The sequence below is a fragment of the Rousettus aegyptiacus genome, unplaced genomic scaffold (assembly GCF_014176215.1).
Source record: "Rousettus aegyptiacus isolate mRouAeg1 unplaced genomic scaffold, mRouAeg1.p scaffold_m13_p_17, whole genome shotgun sequence".
NCBI lineage: Eukaryota > Metazoa > Chordata > Mammalia > Chiroptera > Pteropodidae > Rousettus > Rousettus aegyptiacus.
In genome coordinates this window covers 26,646,553-26,670,087 of record NW_023416292.1, presented here as the reverse complement: position 1 = coordinate 26,670,087, position 23,535 = coordinate 26,646,553, and the positions used below count along the sequence as shown (strand labels likewise).

General features: G+C 45.8%; 1 protein-coding gene and 1 long non-coding RNA gene across 4 annotated transcripts; one reads left to right on the top strand and one right to left on the bottom strand.

Moving 5' to 3' along the window:
• Positions 1-385: 385 nt before the first annotated feature.
• On the bottom strand, positions 386-18,160 carry THEM4 (thioesterase superfamily member 4). 2 transcript variants are annotated; one of them, XM_016126074.2, is made up of 6 exons: positions 18,055-18,160; positions 14,403-14,571; positions 11,548-11,707; positions 10,889-10,999; positions 6,222-6,346; positions 386-3,700 (listed from the first exon to the last, which is right to left on the bottom strand). In XM_016126074.2, the coding sequence occupies exons 1-6, from the start codon at positions 18,142-18,144 to the stop codon at positions 3,660-3,662; spliced, it is 696 nt and encodes a 231-aa protein (XP_015981560.1). In that variant the 5' UTR covers positions 18,145-18,160; the 3' UTR covers positions 386-3,659. The 2 variants fall into 2 exon arrangements, with proteins under 2 accessions (XP_015981560.1, XP_015981561.1); XM_016126075.2 differs by lacking the exon at positions 10,889-10,999.
• Positions 18,150-23,033, top strand: LOC107500644. Of its 2 annotated transcripts, XR_004955295.1 has the most exons (4): positions 18,150-18,273; positions 19,730-19,803; positions 20,875-21,155; positions 21,437-23,033. It is a non-coding gene; the product is annotated as an uncharacterized LOC107500644 (long non-coding RNA). The 2 variants fall into 2 exon arrangements; XR_004955294.1 differs by lacking the exons at positions 18,150-18,273; positions 19,730-19,803 and having other exon boundaries at positions 19,819-21,155.
• The last annotated feature ends 502 nt before the right edge of the window (positions 23,034-23,535 follow it).

Here is a 23,535-nt window from a genome sequence, read left to right as displayed (position 1 = left end):
CGCACCTCCTTCTTGGCTGCCCCCACACATAAGGTGGCCGTACTGCAGCCCCTGGTCCCCCCGGCCTGCCCTCTTCCCTGCTGCCCACCAAATAAGTTCGTGGGACATTTATTAGAGGAAAATCATAACATTTCCGGGAAACTGACACAGTCGTGGGGGGCCCTGGATGCCCCCTCTCAGACGACCCTTCTGGACATGGGGCAGGCTGGCCTCTGCCTGCTGTGTTGGTGGGGCTCCCAGCACCCTAAGGTGCTTGCCGGGGCCAGCTGGCTAAAGTCGATCAGTACCTGAAAGAGGGGGGCGAAGCCTAAGGGAAAAAAAGAGAAGACGGGAAAGATCTTTCCGGGAGGGCATACAGTCAGAGCTGCAGCCCCGAGTTTATTTAGCATAGCCTTTTTATGTGATTCTTGAATACCATAATCAATCACCACGTTACCATAGCAAAGCACACCATACATATCTATGACAATGCTTGTCAATTACCTGAGATCCTACATGTTCTCATTTCTATGGTAGTATAACATTCCATTACCTTAAAAGGTGACTTTATGAGGCTTACCAAGGTGACCGTTGTTTTAAACTCATCAGCCATAGCATGGCTTTTAGCTACGTGACTTCTTCAGTGCCTCATAATGGCTTCTCAGAATGGCTCCCGACAGACGCGTCCATCAGGGCGCCCTCCATCTGGCCCTTCTGGATGAGAAAGGAACCTCCCAGCAGGCTTCCTAGTGCCGTGGCTATTCAGTCCTCTGTGAACTTGGTCCGTCCTGAAGACTTGGCCCCACAGGTGGTCTCTGGAGGCTCCAGACTGCCTGTTCCTGTACCCCTCCCTTCACACTCTGCCCAGGTTGGCTTGCCCTCATTTTCTTGACCACCTCCTGAGCTCAGGGCCAGGGGGTGGGCTCGGCAGGAGCCGCTGTGCTCAGTGGAGAGTGATGGGTAAAGCTGGGGTGTGCAGAGGGGGTGGTCCTGGTTCTGCTCCACTGAGGAGCCCCTGATGGAACATGGGCCTGGTGTCAGTCCTTCTGATTGTCCAGGGACAGGCAGCAGGAGCCCAGACCTTCCTAAGAAACCTTCTGACTTTTAACTGTTACAACTGATCTATGAAAATATTGCACAAGCCAAACCTCCATCTCTGCCTGGATCTTGCCCTGTGGGCTGCCGGTGAGTCAGTTGACTCTACTATCTTCAGAGTTTCTGCTTCACACAGTTTCTAAGGCTCTGGGTCTTTGCCATGGGTGGGAGGAATTCATGGGGAAGCTTGAGAAGCCAGGTCTCAGACTAGCCAAGACAAGGAAACGGCTATCTTCATCTAGCCTGGTCCATAGAATGGAGCCAAAAGGCTTGGGGTGCTGAGTGGTTTGCCCAGAGGGGCCGTGGGCGGCTTGGCTGGCAAGAGGCGACACATCTCTCAGCTTGGTTACAAAGGTTGCGAAAGATACACACTTGTCTGTGACCACCAAAACTTCCTCCCTAGCACCAATAAGTCTGTTTCTCTTTCTTCCTATTCGTATGCTCTCTACAGTAGCCCTTTTAATTTCCTGCAAGCATTTTTCCTTTGCATTCACAACTCGACTACCTGTTTGGCACAGGAGGCCCAGCTTTCGGCCTGTTTCGGCTTTCGCCATGCCTTCCTCACGAAGCTTAACCGTTTTTGGCTTTCGAAAGAGACGTGAGACTCTTCCTTTCACTCAAACGCTTGAGAGCACTGTAGGGTTATGAATTGGCATAATTTCAATATTGTGTCCCAGGGGATAGAGAGACAGGAGGAGAGAGAGAGAGAGAGAGAGAGAGAGAGAGAGAGAGAGAGAGAGAGAGAGAGAGAGAGAGAGAGAGAGACGGGACTGGACAGCTGGACAGCTGGTAGAACAGCCCATTCGCCCCCCGTGGGTGTGGTTCACGGACCCCGCAACAGTCACAGCGGTAACAGCAAAGATCTCATATCACCAGAATGAATAAATATTATGCCAATGAAAGTTTGAAATATTGAGAGAATTACCAAACTATGACCCAGGGACGTGAAGTGAGCAAAAGCTCTGTTGGAAAATGGTGCCGCTAAGACTTGCTGGGCCCAGGATTGCCACAAACCTTTCGTTAGTGAAAAACAGGATCTGCGATGTGCAGTAAAAGGGAAGTGCAATCAAACGGGGGTGTCCGACTGCTAGCCAGGGGCCGCCTGAGGCCACCAGGGGTTACGACACAGGTGCAGGACGGCCTGGTTCTGCACTTCCGGCCTTCAGAACTGTGGACAGTGAGTTTCTGTGGTTTGAAGCTACCCGTGTGGTCCTTTTTATGGCATCCTTAATGCTATGGTCCGAATGTTTGTGTCTCCGTAACATGTTGTGGCACGTTCAAATCTAAGACCCACGGAGCCAATTGAGATTCGTTATGAGCCTTCATTAGCTGACCACTCCCCACTAGAGAGTCAGCCCCGAGCCTCCGGAGGAGGCAGCTTATGAAGCCAGAAACTATGTCCTGGTTGGCCTCGATCAAGCAAGCAAGCAGATTACAAAAGCAGAAGATAGTTGTTAGCGTCCAGCACAAATAAATGTGGTCTCTGGGGGACAGCTTTGTTATCTATACTCCTGTGGCAATACTGTTTTAGTTTTCTTCTTGGCACCCTTGGAGCTATTTTCTCCTAGGCAGCCGGTGCCTGGAGATGTCACGCTCTGCCCTGCCCTTGGGGCTGACTTACTGACGAATTGATACCAATGACCATAACAACATATTTTCCAAAGTGGTCATGACTGGAATAAAGAGGGGAGATGTGAACGAGGAAGATGTTATTGAAATGAATTTTTTACACTGTTACAAACACTCGGATGTTTAAACCCTAATGCCTGAGGCCATGGTGCCAGCAGTCAGGGCCTTTAGGAGGTCCTTGGGCTGTGTGGGCAGAGACCCCGTGAATGGGATCAGTGCCCTTACCAAAGGGGCCCCCCTTCCTCCACATGAGGCTACAGTGAGGAGGTGCCAGCTATGAAGCTGGGAGAGAGCCCTCACCTGAAGGTGACTGTGGGAATCTGGCACCTTGGTCTCAGACTTTCAGGACCGAGCAATAAACTTCTGTCGTTTACAGGCCGCCCACTCCTACCCCCACTCCGGTCTGTTACAGCAGCCTGGACAGATTACAACTCATAGAAAACAAATGCAGGCTGCTCCCAGGGACGACGACCACCCGGGCTACGTTATAAACAGCACAGTGAGTGGTTTAATCCGAGACAGCTGATTCGAGGCGTGTCTATTCTCATAGAAAGTAGCGGTGTTTCCTGCTGTGGTCAGAAAGATCTGTTTAGATACAGCAAAGCTGGCTGTTAATCACACGAGCACGCGCATGCACCTCGGCCTCATAGTTATTCCTTCCTTTGGTGTTCTGGCATTTCCCAGTTTGCAGTAAAAGCTTCAGTATAAATCTTTTCTCCAGTCTACAGTGGGGCAGGTCACCTTAAGGACCCTGATAATTTGAGGAAAACCAAACATTCATCGTAAGGGGATCAAGGTATTTGTGTTATAAATGCTTTCTAAGGTGGAAATGGAGCTCCCGCGGCTGTCCTTGGAAGACCATTTGGGAAGGCGGCTTCATTCTCCGCGGCTGGGACCATGGCTCTTGAGGGAGGAAAACCTTACGCAGGGTGATGTGGAATTTGCCGGAAGCTCTTTTATGTCAGACGTTTTTCAAGATCCAGCTTTATATATAAACCTAAACAAAAGACCAGAAGATGATTATGAGTCAACTGACTTCAACCTGATGAGAATTGTTTAAGCAGAAGTATGTATTAAAAAAAAAAAAAAAGGGGGCATTTAGATTCATATCTGTACCCTCAGTCCAGCTTTTATTTTCCAGGCAAATTAAGAATCAACTTTTGACTCTCTCGGTGTGATCACTTTGTAAGTTATACAAATGTCTAATCATGTGTTGTACACCAGAACTAATATAGTACTGTATGTCAACTGTAACTGAAAAATAAAAAAAAAATTGATTAAAAAAAAAAAAGACTGTTTGCAGCAGCCCCATTCATAACAGTTAGAGGCCCACCATCAGAAGGGATGAATCCACTGTGACATAATCACACAGTGGAATATTACACAGCAATAAAAACGGACAAATTACACAGCCAGCAACATGGTGAACCTCAGTACCACGAAGCTGAGTGACAAAAAAATCAAGTCCCAGACGAGCACATGCGGCTTGATCTCTTTTCTATAAATTTCAAAAACAAACACTGAACAATATATTCCTTAGGTAGGCCTATATCCCTGATAAGAACAAAAACAGACAAACAAACAAACAAAGTACAAAGGAATACAGCACACAAAATTCTAGACCAGAGTTACTTCCGGGGGAAAAGCAGGTCGAGACGAGGGAAAGTAATTAGGCAAGATAAATTATTATTAGGATTCTGGTTCTTGTTTGATGGTAGGTTCCAGGGTGTTTATTACTCAATTAAAAAGATTAAACACATGAGTGAATGCAAAAGTGAAAGATGACCGTTCAGTGATGACTGTGTGTCCTAAGTCCAAGTTTATGATTAACCTAAACCTGTGCCATCTGAGGTCCGTTAAAATAAAAGAATAAGAATGAACGAAAAGCCCTGGGTATCTAAGTTAATGTGTCTAAACCTGAAGTTAATAACGTGAGGCTTGCGGGGGGGGGGGGGGCCCTCGCTTGCGAAGGAACGGTGAGAGCTGGGAGCTGGGCGAAGCTCAGGGAGATACTGGGAAGCGTTTCTATGGGAACGCGTCACGTCCACACTTGATCACAGAAGGGAGGGACCAGCATCTCTGAGACAGCGGTAATATGCTGTGAATATTTATTCTCTTTGAAAATAAATATTAATTTCTGTACCCAAGTTTGCAATCTTTTTTTCTTAAGTTTGGCTTCCTGAATTGCATAAGCTTTATTTACACCCGCCCAAGCCTAGGTCCTGTCCTGGCACCCCGGTTAGGAAACTGCTTCCGCAGGATACAAAAGGCACACAGTGGAATGTCTCCCCAGCCGACCTGGTCCGCTCCCCGGGGGCAGCCGCTGTTCTCCGGCGTGACGCTCCTGAAAGAGTCTATGCGATTCTATACAGACATGTTCGCCTCCCTCCCATTTCTTACTTTTTATTTTGAAATAATTTCGAGCTTACAGAAAAACTGTGAGAGTCCGAAGGACCGTTTCCTCCCGACACACTGGAGAGTGACTCGCCCAGATCCGTGCACACTGACAATACACAAAGCCATCCACGACGGCGTCACGTGCGAGAGCAAAGAAAGAGCAAAGCGCCGGGGGACCGCGCGCGTCCGGCCTCCGGCCCCGCGCGCAGGGCGGGCTTCGCTCTCGGCCTCTCCCTCTCCCCGCGTCTGACAGCCCGGGGTGTGACAGTGAGAAACCCGGGTCCCATTACGCCCGCCAGCCCGCACACGGGCCGCCCTCGCCCTGCAGGCGCGGACCCCCTGCGCTGGACCCCTCCCCGGGGCGGTGCCGGCGCTGCCCACGCCCCCCCGCCCCACGAGCCTGCCAGGTCTGGCTCTGCGTTATGGCTTTTGGAAGAAATTATTCAGGAAGGAAGAAAAGGGTGAGCGGGAAAGAGGAGGAACAGGAGGAGAATAGGAACCTCTCTGTCCCTTCCGCAGTTATGACGTACTGCGTCCACTGGGTGGCACCTCGCTTTTCCATGCCATATGCAGGGGGATGGCGCCACACTGGGCAGAAAGAGTTTCCTCATTCTTATTTATGGCGCTGCTGACATTCCATGAGACTTCTTATGGCACACGCGATACGGCTCACAGACAAACTGCAGTCTCTTTAACCAGCCTCCCATCTGTGGGTATCTGTGTTTTGTTAATCCTTTGCTAGTCCAAATAACTCTGCATGAGTAGCACGATTACTGAGACCCTAGAGCGACTCTATACTCTGTAATTTTGCACACATGTTAGCAAGCCTGTGGGATTGAGTCCTAGAAATGGGTCAAAGGATATATAATTTTAATTTCAATAATATTGGCAAATAGCTCCCTACGGGCATGTACAATGAATACCTTTGACACTATCTTGGATGATAGGGAATTAGGAATTTCTGGGCATGTGTGGCTCATAAACCAAAGCCAAAAAACCCCCCAAACAAATAACTGCCCCAAAACAATTAAAAAAAAAAAGGAAAAATAAAAGACCAAACCAAACAAAAACATCCAAACCAAACTAAACCCAACCAGAAAAAGAGAGCGGCGGCTTCTTACTCGTTGCCTCTGAGTACAGGATCTTCTCATCAGCACTTCGAACACTACAGGAAAGAAACACTTTCTTTCCTTCAATTTTATCAACTTGGATATTTAGCACAACCACCGAGCCAATGGCGATAGGTCTGCAGAAGAAAAAAGAAATCAGGTTTGGTCAGATTTACATAACACCAAGAGATGGTCCAGTACATGGCAGGGGGTGGACATTCTTGACAGCTTATGTGGGTGGGTGCTGACTGTCTTAGATAAAACAGTCCTCAGAAGGGCTGACCACAGCGATTGCTCAAGCCCCCTTGCTCCCAAGCAGCGCCCCGCGCTCCGGCCGCTGCTGGGCATTGCGCCCCTGACGGCCCTTCTGGGTTAGGGTCAAAGGTTCTGGGATCCCAGCTTGTGACGGCACAGGCTGTCCTGCCTGGAGATCCAGAGCCAGGTCTGAAGGGAGCTGGAAACCTTTAAAGACAGGGCCATGGGATGACCCCAGGAGGCTTCTCTCATTTTGTCTATCATAATCAACATTTATCGCCAACCCCTTTAGGGTAACTTTCACTAGAAAGACACCTAACAACAACACGTTTCTGGTAACAGCTTGATGTGCTAAGCCAGTGCTGTCTGATAGAGCTTTCCATGATGACAGACATATTCCCTCTCTGAGTGGTCCAGGATGGTAGCTGCAGGTGGCGGAGCATTCAAAAATGTGGCTACTGGGAATGAGAAACTGAATCTTTAAATGTATTGAATGCTAATTAATTGATTTAAATTTAAATTTAAGTAGCTACATTCGAGTAGTGGCTAGAGGCACCCTTTGGGAATCCTAGAGATACAGCACCATAACCAAACAGATCTCTTTAAAAGAAGAAATTTTAGCTGGTGGAAACAACGCAGAATAGGATGGTGCGGTTTATGCTCCTACGGTAGCACCACGCAGATGAAGGGACTACACTGGGAAAGGCACCCAAGGAGGAAGGACCCAGGGGAAAGTGTGCCTGAGACATGAACGGCATCGCTGAACACCTGCACCCAGCCACACCTGTCTTCTCATCCACATCAGCCCACAGCTCCCCTTTTTTCTTTAAGCTAGTGTGAGTCGAGTTCTAGCTCTTACACTGGAAATGGTCCTTGATTAATAAGAGAGGCTAAGAGAAAAGGTCTCAGCAAATACAAAACAATAGAACCGCTGTTTATAGAGTATAACTTTGTAAATATAAGTGATATTTAGGCATAGGTTAGTTTGGTTGGCATAGAAAACAGGCTTCAGATCATTTTCCTTAAATCGAGTTTTGCTAGATAACTTCCTGAGACTTGTATCAGAGGCAGAAAAGAGGTAATAAAAAGAAAAGCAAACTTGAAAGAGAAAAGAGAAAATAACATATACAGCAGAGAGGCTTAACAAAGCCAAAAGATGGCTCTCTTCAAAGACTAATAATCTCTGGCAAGACAGATCAAGAAAAACAAGAGAGAGCAGAAATACATACTATTAAGACTTAAAAACACATAACTATCGATTTAGCTGAGATTAAAAAAAAAAACCAAAACAAAACATTAAGAATACTATGAATAACTTCGTGTCAATAAATTTGAAAGTTTAGATGAAATGGAAATTCTTGCAGAAAAAGATACTATCCAAACTGAAAAAAAAAAAAAAAAAGAAAGAAAAGAAAAGAAAAAGAAAAGATTAGGGAGCCTGAAGAGTTGAACAAGGAAGAAACCGAGGCCCTGAGAAGACAGAGAAGCAACACCTGGGAAGAAGCCCTGGTCTCCGGACCACGCCGGGTGAGACCCTCGCCGAGGAGCGTGGCAGACTGCACCTAATCTCTCGATTTCAGTAAGTAAAACGTCGGGGCTGTGATAGTAGCCAGTGTTCCCCCAACTAATTCACTACAGATTTTTAAAAAAATTCTCTTCTTTTTGACTTCTAATTCAATGTGGCCAGACAACTTGGCCTGTAAGATTCCAATTCTTTAAAATGTATTGGGATTTGATTTATGGACCAATACGTGATCACTTTTTGTAAATGTCTCATGTGTGCTTGGGAAGAAAGCACGTTTTTCTCTAATAACTGGATATAGGCTTCTATATATGCTCAATAAATTATACTTGTTATCTCGTGGTGTTTAAATTTTCTAAGTTTTTTTGTCTACTTGCTCCATCACTAATCACCAACAGTTTGCATTGAAATCTTCCACTATGAAAGTGGATCGGGGTTGATTTCTCTCTACGATTCTACTAATTTTGTTTATATACTTTGAAGTTATTTTACTAGGTGCATACTGATTTAGAACTGTTACTATCAGCTATTGAACTGAATCTTTTATTATTATGAAGTAGTCTTCTCTATTTCTAATATTCCTTTTTAAAATAATTTATTATTATTATTATTATTTTTGATATTCCAGCTCTTTTCTGGTTAGCTTTTCCTGGCATATTTTTGTTTCCTTTTAAACTCTTCTGTGTCCTGCTTTAGAGGTCTCGTATCAACAGTTTACAGCTTTTTACATTTTAAAACTCAGTTTTCTCACCTCTTTCTTTGAACCGACAGTTTGGTCCATTTATATATTTTAGTTTATTTAGTGATTTATTTAGACTTACTTCTGTTGTCTTATTTTGGCATTCTCTTGACACACTTTTTCTGACTCTCTTTTTTCCTTCCTGCATTTTAAAAAACTGAATTCTTTCTATCATCTATCTATCTATCTATCATCTACCTATCTATATCATTTAATCCATCCATCCATCCATCTTAGTTTTTACTCTTTTGGTTTAGGCTTTATTTACACACTCATTCACCTTCCCCACTGAAAAATAAAAAGATGCTCAAACACTAACAATGTCCCCCCAACAAATGACATGCTAACTTCAGAGGAATACAGGTATTGACATCTTAAAGAAATTAATCAAATCCAGAATGAAAAAATTTTAATAGGTTAAGTGTAGGTGAAATAATAAGCCTTGTAAGTCATTGAGAAATGATTTCGTGTTTGAGGCATTTAGAAAAACCACCAGATTAGACTTGCTATGTTATTTACTGATGTGTTCAGTAGAATCTGATCACGTTTTAAATTAATGTTTCAGTATTTAAAATACATATTAAATATTTACAATTTATAAGTTTGGATTCATTACCATGTCTGTGGTTGTATTAGTTGCTGGCCCTGAATCTGAGGTGATAACACCAGTTAAGGGACCACCTTGCCAACCTCCTTTAATGAGAGCGAATGCACGTGCTGGCTAGTGCTCCCAGGACGTCTCCTCGGCCCTTCTCCCTTTCCTCAGCTCTGCGGCCCAGGACGTGTGATGGCTCTTGCTGACACTCTGGACTGTAAACATGTGAGCCAGAAGGAGCCTGTAACTCTGGGGACCAGGGAGCTGCCATACCAGCCTAGGATGGCTTCTTCTAGACTTCTTTTCCATAAATTTCTATCTCGTTTAAGATATTATTTTGAAGTCACTGTTATTGGCAGTTGGGTGGGGGGGAGAAGTTAAAGCAGCTGACCTCCAATTCATTGAGGGGGGCGGGGGAGGGGTTGGGAGAGACAGAGAGTGTGTGTGTGTGTGTGTGTGTGTGTGTGTGTGTGTGCACGCGCGCGCGGAGGGCGGGGCAGAGAGAAAAGAAAAGGAGGCAAGTGACCTGTCTAATTTTTTTTCCAACAGGGCCTCCAGGTCAACAGACCAGGAGTTGGCCAACTATGGCCCACTGGACGTCTGTGGTTTTGTAAATAAAGTTTTCTTGGAACACAGCTAGACCCCCTTTACTTATACACTGTCTATGGCTGATGTGGGCCGCAGGGGCACAGCTGAGTAGTTGTGCCAGAGACTATCTGGCCCACAAAGGATTAAATATTGACATAAAAAGTTTTGCTGACCCCTGAAAAAAATGAATGATAGTCACCAGAAGGGAAGAGTCCTATTCTACAGAATGTGCCGAGCAAGAGACAGCTGGCGAAGAATCACTTGCAGTGAACGAACCCATGATTTATGAAGCATGGCTCCTGATGACGGCCCTGCAAGCCACACAACTCCCTGGGGTCCACTGGAGCTGTGCTGTCACTTAAAGGCCCCCTTCCGTGGGACGTGGGACGTGCTAACCCATACGGCTCACGCGGGAGAACCTCCCTTAGGGGAGCCTCCGACCTTCCTCTCCTCCTCTGCCATACCCACGCTACTTTGTCAGCTGTATGGGGACAGCTGTGTGAGTGAAGAATTCCATACCGCCGTCACACTGAGCTTCGTTTTTGACAGACACCAAACTCACCTTGCTGCCGTCAACTCCTGTGCGAAGGTACAGAACGCGGCCGTATCTGCCACGCGGTGGATGCCGGTGCTCCACCCGGATCCCCTTCGATGATTCTTTCACCTTAATTTTGTGGTTGTTTTCCCTACAGCCTGCTTGGCTCACACACAGAGAGCCAGGTAGTCTGCAGGATGGGGATTTCCTACGACCTACTCTCTGCGTTTCACCCCAGCGTTCCCGGTGCGAGCGGGCTGCAGACCCCTTCGCAGGGCTCCGTCCCCCCCGCAACCCCTTTCCCCTCCACGCTCCTCTCAGGCCCTCGCTAATTCCCCATGGGAGCCTCTCCTTCGTGGTCGCCTGCACACAACTCTTCGCCTCAGGGACCGCTGCTGGAGAACCCGACCCACAACACCTAAGGGGAGCACGTCCACGAGTTTACCTTTTATAAGTGATGTTGAGAGTGGTGGTCATTATGAACCCCATGGTGTTAACCGCAAGGATAGCCATGATACTGTCTATCAGGGTCGCGGTGGCACCCCCGTGCAGGAGTCTAGTTACCACAGTGGGGGAAGCGGGGCATTTTTAAAAGGTCGAGAGAGAGAGAGAGAGAGAGAATTATCCAAGGATCTTCGTGTGACTGGCTTATGACAGGTCCACTTAGTCCACGTTCAATGTACTAAACGTCAAATATCCACGTCCCCAACTTTACTGTTTGTACTGTATTTGTAATAAACTGGAACTTAATGGTAATCGGATCATAAGTGAGCAAAAATCTGAAATATTATTTAAAAAGCATATCTTATTTTTTATTAAACTAATCATACACATCATTGTTTAAAAATTTAGGAAATGCGGCTAAAGAAATAGAAAACTGTAAGGCCATCTAGTGACAAACCACCGGTAACATGTCAATGATACTCTTTCAAATTATATTCTATGTGTTGTGCTTTGGCGATCCAACCGGTTATTACAGACAGCTTTCCGTTTCCGTGAGTGTGTGTAAGGACCACTTTAATGCCCTCCATCTAGTCCGCGGCTGCGTGGGGACCTTGAAGATAATGACCTTTTGCATCTACAGCTCTAGGCCGCCATTCTTACCCAGGAAATCCTTGCAGGAGAGGACCTCCTTGAAAGAAGCAAACCACTCTTCTTTCATCCTTGTTATAGAATAGCGCATACTCAAAGCCCAGGATTTCCTGGAAGTTTCTGGCTAAGAACAGGGTCGTTGACACTTGTCTCCCTTTCATTAACTTTGAGTCTGTAGGGAAAGAAGCCAGATGGGCACATGAGAAACAGATATGAGGGAGATGCCGTGACAGAGCTCGACGAGTGTACCCTGTCAGGGTCACGGGATGATGGATGACTGATCGAAATGTCCGCCAGCTACGACACTGAAGGGAATGGGAAGGTCCCAAAGAAACAGAATTAGGGTCTTTGCCCTTGTGGAAGTAACAGCCTCACTGGGGACGTTGGAAATGGAAATGAGACCACACGTGGCAATCAGGAGATATGGAATCTAAATGCTGAGGGTGCACGGAATATAACCGTAAGGCGTATGCAGAAATCCTTCTTAGAATGCACGTGGTTCCAATGGGATTTAAAGACAGGGACTAACGTAACAGTTAGGGACGTTTTCCTTGCAGACATGAGCGTAGCCTGAGCAGATGACAGTTATCATACTGGATCAGAAACCCGTATAGTTCAACTCAATGTGCTATGTGATCATGAATCTCAAGCCCCCAAACGTGGGGTTAGAACTGTCAGGCTTCATGAAATCAAATCAGTGATTTATAATCAGACTTTTAAAAGAAACAGAATGCTTTACATATATCCTGGGACATACTGGTACACTCTTTTAGGTTTTTTTTTTTTTTTCAATTATACAACTGTGCACCAGTTCTATGTACTGGGTTATGAGTCAAAACGCAGGTCATTTCATAAATAGATAGATAGATAAATAAATAAATAGATAAATAAACACCGAAAGCTACTGCTCTATTTGTCCTTCCATCTCTGTTTCAAGATTTAATTGCCAAAACTCTTAGCTTTCTTTCACAGCTCATCACAATTTCCCGTGCATAACACTGTTTAAGTTTTATTGTCACCGAATTGACATTAACTAACTTGGAAAAAGATAGGAGATGAGATCTGGTCAGAAGTGGGGAGAAGGTCGGGGAGGATGTCTCTGATTGAAGCCATGAGCATCTTAGGGAAACAATTCTGCATTACAAAGAAAACAGAATGTTTCGGGTAAGAAAAGGTATGAGGTATGGAGCTGTGTTTTTCTCAAGGGAAAGAGAATAACCTTGTTCTAAAGTAGAACTGTTTGTTTCAGAATGAAAAAGTAAAATAAGCTTTAATATCGATAGGGTGCCTACGTGAAATTAAAATGCAACACTTTCACATGTCGAAAGGACAATTTTCTTAGATTATTGGTCTACTCTTGATAAGAGATTGTAAATGCTCCAGAAATTGTATGAAATCTCTAGGAATCTGATTCGTCCTGGCATAATGCTATCACTCGTAATTCAAATCATAATCTTAAAATGTATGTCACGGAAATAGCCAAATGTCCTTGTCGACTGCATTAGAATGAACTCTTATTGGACCTTCGATTATGCCCATTTCTAAGTCTTTTTTTTGTCATTTACAGTCATAGTTCTATTCCGATGCTTTTTCAGACATGTTTAGTCTTCAAAGAGAGTCATGGAAAGGATTCTGACAAGTATTGGTTTCCAAAAACTGTATACTTCTGTTTGTTTGTTTACTTGTTTTAAGAAAGCAATGGGCAGGAAGGAAAGCGTTCGCTATTCCTTCCAATTTCTATCCCAGAGATCTGGCACATTTTAGAGATTAAAAAGTTCTACTTTTTTTCCATCGCACTTATCACCATCTGACATGCTTCGGTTTATTCGTTTAATGGTTTGTCTTTGTCCGTGGGGGCAGGCATTGTAGGTACAGAAAAACAGGCAGAGCCTCTCCAGGGAGTCGGTCCCCTGCTGCCTCTCCTCCCTCCCTCCCTCTCCTACAAACGTTTGTAGGGTGCTCCCTACATACCAGGGACACAGCAGTGGACAACGCGCACAAGAATCCTGCCCTCCCGGAGCTAACGCTCTGGTGCGGAGAGAGCGGCCGTGAAGGAAAGAAAGTGCGAAGCATGTCGGGTGGTGGTCAGCACTGTAGAAAGCAGTAAACGCACCTGACTGACTGCGTGTTATTAAGCGAAAGAAAACAATCGGAAAAGGCTACGTACTATATGATTCCAAATACGACACGTTCTGGAAAAGGCAAAACTATGGAGTCAGTAAAAAGATCAGTGGCTACTAAGGGTTTCCTGGAGCACAGTAAAACCGTTCCGTACGATACTTTTATGATAGATATGCATCATTATGCATTTGCCAAAAATCATCGAGAGTACAACACAGAGAGTAAAGCCTAAGTAAAATACAGACTTTACTATGTAGTTAATAATAATGTATCAATACCGGCTCCTTGAATATACCAAATGTACTACACTAATGCGTGGTGTTAACAACGGAAGGCTGGGGGCTGGGGTACATGAGAACTAAAGTCTCAATGAAAAGGGTCACACACGCAGGAGCGCGGGAAGTATGATGCCTGCTGCAGGAGCGGTGGGTTGCTTTGGGAGTTATGAGTCTGGGAGGTTAGGGGGCAACCTGAGTGTCTTGAGCTTCTTCGGCCGACGGAGCCACATCGGGATAAAGGGTAAAGTGAGATTACTGAATATGGCGCCAAGACAGAGCGGTGGCGAGTCTTACCCTCGGCAAGAGGCTTTATCCCTCCCGCAATCTGCAAAACTCACGGATCTGCCTGGCCTGTCCAGAAACCCTGGCACCATGCGCCTTCCTTTTCTGAGTGGTAAGTAGTGCTTTGATCTGTTAGTTTTGCGTTTGATGTTTAAATATCCTTTATGGGAGAGTGGCTGTTCTTACTCTGAAAGGTTCTGTAGGCTTGATACTGAAGATCGTGAAAAACTTGGGGAGGAATTAACGTCCAGGAGCCGTTGTCACATTTCTTCATGAACTGGTGGGACAGGAGCCTTAACTCCTCGCTCCAGCTGGAGCTCAGGGGAGTAGGGTCCTTCTCGGAAGAAAAGGACCTCTAAAATACCAAAGAAAGAGAGGGTCACGGGAAGTACATCCTATGGCATAACACATTCTCCTGTTTTTAAAGACCATTTTGCTACGTTTCCTCTTCCCAGAGCGTGTCATTTTGGAGCAGAAGCAAATTTCGCGGATTGCCTGCTCGGACCTCCGTGGGGAACACGGGGGGCTTACACTGTGTAAATGCCATGCTTGGTGTCATCCAACTAGCTATCGGCGGAGCCGGTATTAAAACCCAGGTCTGCAAACTCCTTCCTATTTTCAAATATTAACTAAGCACAGGAAGCCAGGGCACAGGGAGAGGTATTCATCTCAGATCGGGGGTCTGGGAGGGGAATACTTTGACCTGAATGTTGATGAGACAAACAGAAATCAGGCAGAGTATTGTAGGCGAAGAAACACTGCATGCAAAGCAAGGAGACGTGAAACAGTTTTGAGGGGCCTTACTACAGCCCTGCGAAGAAGGTACTAATTACTGCCTCCCTTTCACAAGGGGAGGTGCTGAGGGCTGCAGAGGTGTAGGCAAGGGCCTGGCTGTGAGAAGCCTCCACAACTCCTTGAACTGGTCTGAATTGTTTCTGCAGTGCTCTGGGCTTTTAAACAAGCAGAGACATGCTGCGATCTGGCCATAACATGAAAGGTAGTGGGAGCCACCAAGACCGGATGGCAGGGCCCTGTTGGGAGGCTACCAGGGTGCCCCAGGCAAGAGGCGAGAGACAAGAGACACAAGAACAGGAAGCGGGACTTGGTGATCATTTGGATAAGGAGGGCGAGGGAAGAGGGAAAACACAGGAGCCCATCCAGGTTTCTGGACTGAGCCACAGAGGGGTGACAGAGGCATTTGTGCAGAGAGGAGATGGATGCCCGGGGAGAGGAGGAGGCGGGAGCTGGAGGGGGAGGGGCAGGTGCTTGGTCATAGTGACAACGGCTTCCACCTGGGGCATTTCTCTGTTCCACTGAGGACTGCTACCAGGACAGGGGCCAGGGCCCTGGGGGAGCAGGACGCAGAGACCATCCCCAGGTTCCTGGAAAGGACAATTGGATCTTTTGCCTTCAGTGGAAATCTGGAGACATTTGAGATCACAGAAGCTACCTGTGACGTCCTGCTTCCGGCCACCCTTATCAATCCATTCAGATTCGATGTACCCACAACATGTGGACTGCACCCTGAAACCACAGTCGGGAGACCACGCTTCCTGTGATGGAAGAACTGGCTACCTGGACTTCTGCTGACACCTGGGCTGGCTCCAATCCTGGTCCGACGGTGAGCCTGTCTCAAGAGCTCTATAGGACTAACGACTTTCTGGTCGAACGAAAGGAAGTCTTGATTTTGTTAGGGGGACTGTGAGCGGGGTCAAGACCACGCCATTCCCTAGCCCAGGACTTGTGTGCCTTTATTTTTTTACTGTGGTTTTGAATTGACTCACCCCTTCAGAACCCACCTCGAGAAATCTAGAAAAGAAGAAAAAGAAAAACAACAAGAACAACAACAAATCCACCCATTATCTCTCCGTCCTACTGTGACCAATAATAAAACCGTGATGTAGTTCTTGCAAGTTTTTGAAAATGTAATTTTCATCTCAATAAGGAATATAATTTTTCTTTTCGCTTCAGCACTTAAAATTGTTGTGTTCACTTTCTCATGTCCTTGATCACAATTATTTTCAACAGCAGAAAGACAGTCCTTTAAACGAACGAATGTACTATCTTTTCCTTAACCACTTAAGTTGGACGTTTGTTTTCAATCTTTTGCTGCTCTAAATGAAAATGTTCATTGGAACATTATAACTATAGCTTTTTCTCTATTTTGGATTATTTCCTTAGAATCCAGTTTCAATCAGATAGCTTTGAAAGTACACCAATACTGGAAGCATTTTAACAGAAACAATATGATTTGTCACAAATTACTAGGTATCGACCAAGCCATGTCAACTGAGACGTAGAATAGGCTGTGTAAGCTTTGGCATTGTGAATTCAGGCTTATCGCATCCATAGGTCTCATCTTAAATAGAAAACTCTAGGATCGATCAGTTCCAGGGTCCTTTTATGGATCAGTATAATAGAAATAATTGAAGATGTTTAGGTATTAGAATGACTACCTCGACTGTAGGCTCTCCAACCTGATTTTAACTTTGAAGGTCTGGGACTCAGCTAACTAGCAAACTTTTTTGAGCTCTACTATGTGCCTTGGCTCTGTGCCTGAAACGGGCGAGACGAAGAGAGAAGACTTAGGCCTCGCTTTCAAGGGCCTGTGTAACAGTGTAAAAAAAATGCATTTCAATAAATTTTCCTTGTTCACATCTCCCCTCTTAACTCCAGCCATTACTCCTTTGGAAAATATGTTGTTATGGTTATTGGTATCAATTCCTCAGTAAGTCAGCCCCAAGGACAGGGCAGAGAGTGATATCTCCAGGTGCCAGCTGCCTAGGAGTAAATAGCTCCAAGGCTCCTAAGAAGAAAAATAAAACAATACTGCTGCTGGAGTACAGATAACATAGCTGTCCACCAGAAACCATATTTTTTTTGTACTAGACGCTAACACCGAACTTTGGCTTTTGTAATCTGCTTGCTTGCTTAATCAAAGCCAACCAGGACATAGTTTCTGGCTTTATAAGCTGCCTCCTCCGGAGCCTCAGGGCTGACTCTCTAGTGGGGAGGGTCAGTCGCCAGCCGACTAACAAAGGCTCGTAATTAATCTCAATTGGCTCCGTGGGTCTTAGATTTGAACGTGCCATAACATTTGGAGGCCCCAGCGAGATTTCGCGGGGGGCGGGTTAATCTCCTAAAACCCGCGGCCCCTGCCACCGTGGGTGAGGACCTGCCCTGTCCAGGGGGCGGCCGCTGAGAGACGTTCCTCAGCCCCAGACGCCAGGCAGACTCACCCAGGAGGGCAGGTGGACAATTCTGATTCTCCCGTGGGGAGAATCAGTCAATTCTGTAACAGTTCAGAGGTGAGAACTAAGAGATAAAGTAAAGGCCTCGTCATCACTTCCATTAAGTCTTGCGACGACCTTTCAAGATCAGATGGCTGTCTGGGAAATGTGCTAACGTGGCAGGCAAAGAATTAGGATTAAACCCTGGGGGCGAGTTGGTGCCCTTCTAGATCGGTATTATGCATGGTTACGAGCCAGCCCGCCGAGGTTCCTAACCAACTCCGTGTTCTTTGTGACCTCGCTGGATCAACTTCACCTTTATTAATATCGGTAATAGCGGTGCTTCCTTGAGCAGCGGTTAACCGGCGTTAAAGAGCTTGCACGGTTTGCAAACGGAGTCACCTTCCTGCCCTGTCTTCTTAACGGTGCGAATCTCGGGACTATAAATTCCCGCGACCCTGTTAGCACTGGAGCCCATGTTAGTTTTACTCTGAGAGCAGTCGGTCGAAGTAATGGATAATCGATCAAGTCGACGCGTCGGCTCTCGGAGGCGCGGTCCCGGTGGGACGCCCCGCGCAGGCTCCGCCCGCCCCGCGCCCGGAACTCACCAGCGCCGGCCGCGGGTTCCTCGCCGGCGCCGAGGCGTCTCTGCACAGAGCCCGGAGCGCGCGCAGGCGCGCGCCGCAGCTGCTCAGCATCTCTCCGAGCACCGGCTGTAACTCGGCCCGAGCGGCGAATGACGTCCTGAGGTCACCGACGACTCTTAACACGGGCGAGGAGGGCGGAGACCACGTGACCCGGAGGGCCGCGACCCAAGTCCCCGACAGGTGAGGAGGCGGGAAGGGCCCGCCCCGCCGGCTGTGGCCTCCCGCCGCCCCTTGGACCGTGCACCTGCGCGCTGCGAGGCTCCGAGCCGGCGCCTTCCCTCCCGGCGCGGCCCCCGGCGGTCTCGCGCCCGCACAGCTCAGCGTTGTCTGGGTCCCTCGTGGTTGTCCTTTCCCGCAGAGGACTGAAGGCCCCGGGGGCGCGTAGGAGCGCACTTTGCGCTGTGCAGGCGTGAAGTTGTTTCTTGGAGGCCATAGACGAGTCCCTGGGACCGGGGCGGTGTTGGCTTTCTGAGCGCCGAGGGTATTTAGACTCTTAAAATTCTCCTTTGTCTGCCTCTCCGCGTCGCATCCCTTCCACAAACAGAGCAAAAAGTCCTTAAGTCTGCCTTTTTCAAATAGAAATAGAAGTCGTGGAACATTCGAAGGATGTGTTATTTCTGGCTTTGGAGACAGGCTTGAGCTCAGCGCCCCCCCACACACACTTAACACTCTGTGCAGCCTGTTTCCTCATCTGTTTGTTGAGTACTAAAAAGAACGTATATCGAGTTTTACTATTGTCGAGACCTTCCCTTTCATTGAGAGTCACAAAATTAGAAGTTACCTGGAGTTAACCTTGTACTAGCTGCTTTACAAAGAACGTAGTCCTGGGAGCTGGCTTCTATAAGCTCATGGGAGCACTGCCATTATTAAAGTTTAAATTATGTAAACTTATAATTAAAAATATTAAAAACGGGTTTAGATACTAAAACTAAATCCCTCAGTTTCCTACGTTTTGCTATTATCCGTGCCCTTGAGGTTATTTACCTCTGTCGTATTTGTCCGGTGGGAATACTGGGCACATACCTTCTGACACCTGCCTTCAGTTACAACACAGTGGTAGCCTAGAGTCCTAGAGGTGGAGGAAGTGCAGTCAGGTTTGAGCAAGAAATGGCCGGGCAAGGGTCAGGCTGCCACAGAATTGCTTACCCCTGGCACACCATACAATATTTCCCCACCAACACAGCTCTGTAACCACTCACGTCATAAAGGTGGGTCATTTTTCAGGAGAGATTTATCAGAAATAGATATACTTGGCTTTGGGCTTGGATCTAAGCTCAGAGAGCCCCATTTTACCTTTTTTTTTGGTGAGCAATTATTATCTTCGAAATTAGTTTTCAATTACTCCAGGACTGTTGAAAGATTCTCTTTTCTCAATTCAATTGTCTGCACCTAGATCAAAAATCGGTTATATATATATGTATATCCATATGCATGTGTGTATATATATATGTATATATATACACGGGTCTGTTTCTGAACTCTATTCTGTACCATTGATCTAACTATCTTTCTTGATACTTGATAATGTCATGATTCCTGTCGATTTATAATTAGTCTCAAATTTATTTTCAACTTTGTTCTTTTTCGAAGTTGTTTTGACTATTCTAGATATTTTGCATTTCCATATGAATTTTAGAATCAGCTTATCAATGTCTACCAAAAAACCTGCTGGGATTTTGGATTGACACCTTTTAAATGGAATCTTCTCAAGTAAGTTATATCTCTTCTCAAGTAAGTTATATCTCTCTGTGTATTTAAATTTGCTGTAATTTCTCTCAACACTGTTTTGTTGTACTGGCCTTGTATGTCTTTTGCCATATTTCATATGTATTAGTGCTACTGTAAATAGTTTTTATTCAATCCTTGATTGTTCATTGCTAGTATGTAGAAATACGATTACTTTTTATATACAGGCATACCTCGTTTTATCACACCTCCCTTTATTGCATGTCACAGATGTTGCATTTTTTACAAATTGAAGGTAGGCTCTTCCAACCGACAAAAAGATTATGACTCGCTTTATTGCAACTGTCACTTTATTTTGGTAGTGTGGAACGAACCCACAATATGTCCCCGGAATGCCTGTATTGATCTTATATCTGCAAACTTGCTAAACTCACTTATTAGTTCTAGTGGCTTTTTAATAGATTCCTTAGATTCTCTACATAGATGTTATCTGTGAATAGTTTAACTTCTCCCTTTACTATCCGGACAGCCCTCCCCTCCCCTCCCCTCCCCTCCCCTTCCCGCCTTGTACTTTCTAGAATCTCCAGTACAATGCTGAATAGTAGTGATGAAAGTAGACATCTTCCTGTCTTGTTGCTGATCTTAGGGGGAAAGTATTGCGTCTTTCACCGTTAAGTATGGTGTTAGCTGTAAGGGTTTCGTGGATGCTTCGTAAGAGGCGAAGTCCCTTCTATTCCTAGTTTGCTAAGAGTTCTAGGAATGAATTTTGGATTTAGATGCTTTTTTTCCTACATCTATTGAGGTGATCATGTGGTATTCTTTTTAAATTTGTTTAATATTGTGAATTATACTGATTGTTTAGAAACTCATTTTTAATTTACAGTTGCCTTACAATATTATATTTGTTTCATGTGTGTATCATAGTGATTAGACATTATTTATATACCTCACAAAGTGATCGCCATGATGAGTCTGCTTGGTTACTGTTTGGTTAAGGAGAATGGAGGGAAGAGGAAACGCAAGAGCTGGTGAAATGGATGGGAAACATTTGGGGGGGAGACTGGGGCTTTTTTCCCCTCGGCTCTTTCTCTCTAGGTTATCGCATCCCTTCCCGTGGATTTAAACACCATGTAGATGCTGATAAATCCTGACTTTTTATCTCCAATTCAAAGTTCTCTTCACTTAGTCACCAGTATGATTGTGTGGAAAAAAAAAAAACAACCATTATTATCCCTATTTGACAAATGAAACACCTGAAGAAAATCGTGGTGCCGACATCAGATGGAGAGTTTCACAGATGTCACGGTGCCCCCTAAGAGCTTCGTTACGGAGTGCTGGACTGGTCTTTTTCAACATCGCTTCTGTCGAATTCAGAGGTAAAGATCCCCATAAAATGTGTTAAGTAAAGGCAGCTGGATTGTTGGACCCGACCAAGCTGTTAGATGAAGTTTCATTTATATGACTTTCTAAAACCGGCAGAACTAATTTTAAATGCTAGCAGCCATCATTAACAGGTTATAGGTTTTATCTGTTTTGTGGGCATGTCTTTCTGCCAAGCTCTATTGTTTGCAGGGACGTTAGTTTGTTCCCTACTCTTTTTTTTATTATTAAACTTTGCCATCTAATTCCTTTTTTGGTGCTCATTTTTATGTGAAAGGACCTTTCCTGAACGTTTTGAACGAGGCAAGAAAGCAGTTCTGACTTCACCGAGCTCCCTCCCGCGGTCGCGGTCGGTGTAGCGCTCCCGGCACGAAGCCTGCCGTCTGACGCCTCCCGATGTCTTCCCCCGGCCTCTGATCCGGGCCTTGCCTGCTCTCTAGTCCCCAGCCTGCCCGATTTTTATTTCACGCCCTGCCTGGGGCCCCGTCTTGGAAGGAAGCCCTGGGACGTGAGTTTTGAGAGGTCACAGGGGCCAGACAGCTCCAGCCCCCTCGGTCCTTCCTGGAGGCTCCTTGCTCTCACCTCGCATCGGAGGGAGCGTCAGCAGGGCCCATCGAACCTGTTAGAACCTGTTACCGTTCTGCAGCCCGTTCTCCAGCCCGTCCGATGCCGCCCCAGTTTTTCCCTTCCTTTCCCCACACCGATGCCGATGCCCTGCAGGTTTCGTGACTGTTGATTTGTCCCCGCTTGCTTCCATTTTGGGGTCATGGGCATACTTTATCGTCTCGTTTTACCGTAAGTGGCCCTAGGGTTTTGGTTTTGCTGTCTGGTTCCTTGTCTGTTTTGTGTGGGGCTTCGGAGAGGCTGACAAACGGTGTGCCCGCCACCGTCGCATCCTCTCAGGATCCCCTAATCTGCGCTTTGCCGTATGTATGTTGTATATGTATTTTATTTTATTTTATTTATTTTTTGTTATGTATGTATTTTCAATAGATTTTATTTTTTAGAGCGGTTTTAGGTTCACAGAAAAGTTGATCAGGAAGTACGGAGAAGCCCCATATGTCCCCACTCCTGTTAACATCCTGTATTAGTGAGGTATATTAGTTACTGTTGATGAACCAGTAGTGGTACGTTAATTAAAATCCATAATTTACATTAGGGTGCACTCTATGTTGTACAGGTCGGTTGTTCTTGACAAAAGTGTAATGCCACGTGTACTTCTCTAAGAGTTTAAAAAAAGAATGACCCTCTGCTTAGAAGCAGCTTACCTGTTTCTGCTGCTGACACCTTAAGACACGGATTTATACTGGAGTTCTCACCAAGGGGATTCTGTATAATGCCGTGAGTGGCATCCTCAATGGCACCCTTGCTGTAAAGGCAACAAGTCTCACAGGGTTCTACCAAGTTCTACCAGGGTTCAGCATAAGCTGATGGCACCAAAGTCCAGAGAAAGATGGAGGAGACCCAGAGGGCAGGTGAGACCGTGTCCTATAGGTACACAGCTTTCTGACAATCTGTCCTCATCTAGAGGACAATGAACTGTGACTTACATATGCCGCAGATAATCCTCATTTTGATAGATGGCCAGAAGCAGCACCACCATTATAGATCTATTTGCTTATTAGACTTTTCTCAAGTGCATGCCACTTTTTTTTTTTTTTGCTAGAGAAACTATAAAATACGGATTTTTAGGCTTTAAACATGGCTAATAGTCCACTGACAACTGTGACGTCTTACCAGCTTGTGGGGAAATGCGTTAGGAATAAAGCCAGATTCCTTGTACCTTCTTAATCACTCTCTTTTGTGTGTTCTGCGTGAAACTGGTTGCAGCTCTATGTTCCATAAAGTTTGTGCTTTTAATCTTTCCAACTAAATTGCAGTAACTCTTCCATTTCTTTCTTTAAAACATTTTTTACCTTCCATTTTTTTTTTTAATTATCTCATAGTGTCACTGAGTACACACAAAGAAACCACAGAATTTGTTGAGTTTCGATCGCTATATTCTCACCAAAACTGCACATAAACCTGAAATAGCCAAAATAGTGCGTATTAGTTCTTATTGCTGCTGTAACAGATTAGCACAAACCTGGTGACTTAAAATAACAAATATAGTTCTGGAGGTCCAAAGTTTGAAGTGGGTGTCGTGGGACTAAACTGAGGTGTCAGCAGGCCTGGTGGATGCAGGTGAGAGTCCTTTCCCTTACCTTTTCCAGCCCCTAGAGGGTGCCGTTGCCCCTCTGTGTGGGGGCCCCAGCCGGTGGCCGTATCACTCACCGTAGCCTCTCTCTCATGTCTGCTTTGACTCTTCTGTCCACTTCTGCCACATTTAAGGACTGCTGTGGTTACACTGGATCCAGCCAGACAATCCAGAAAAAT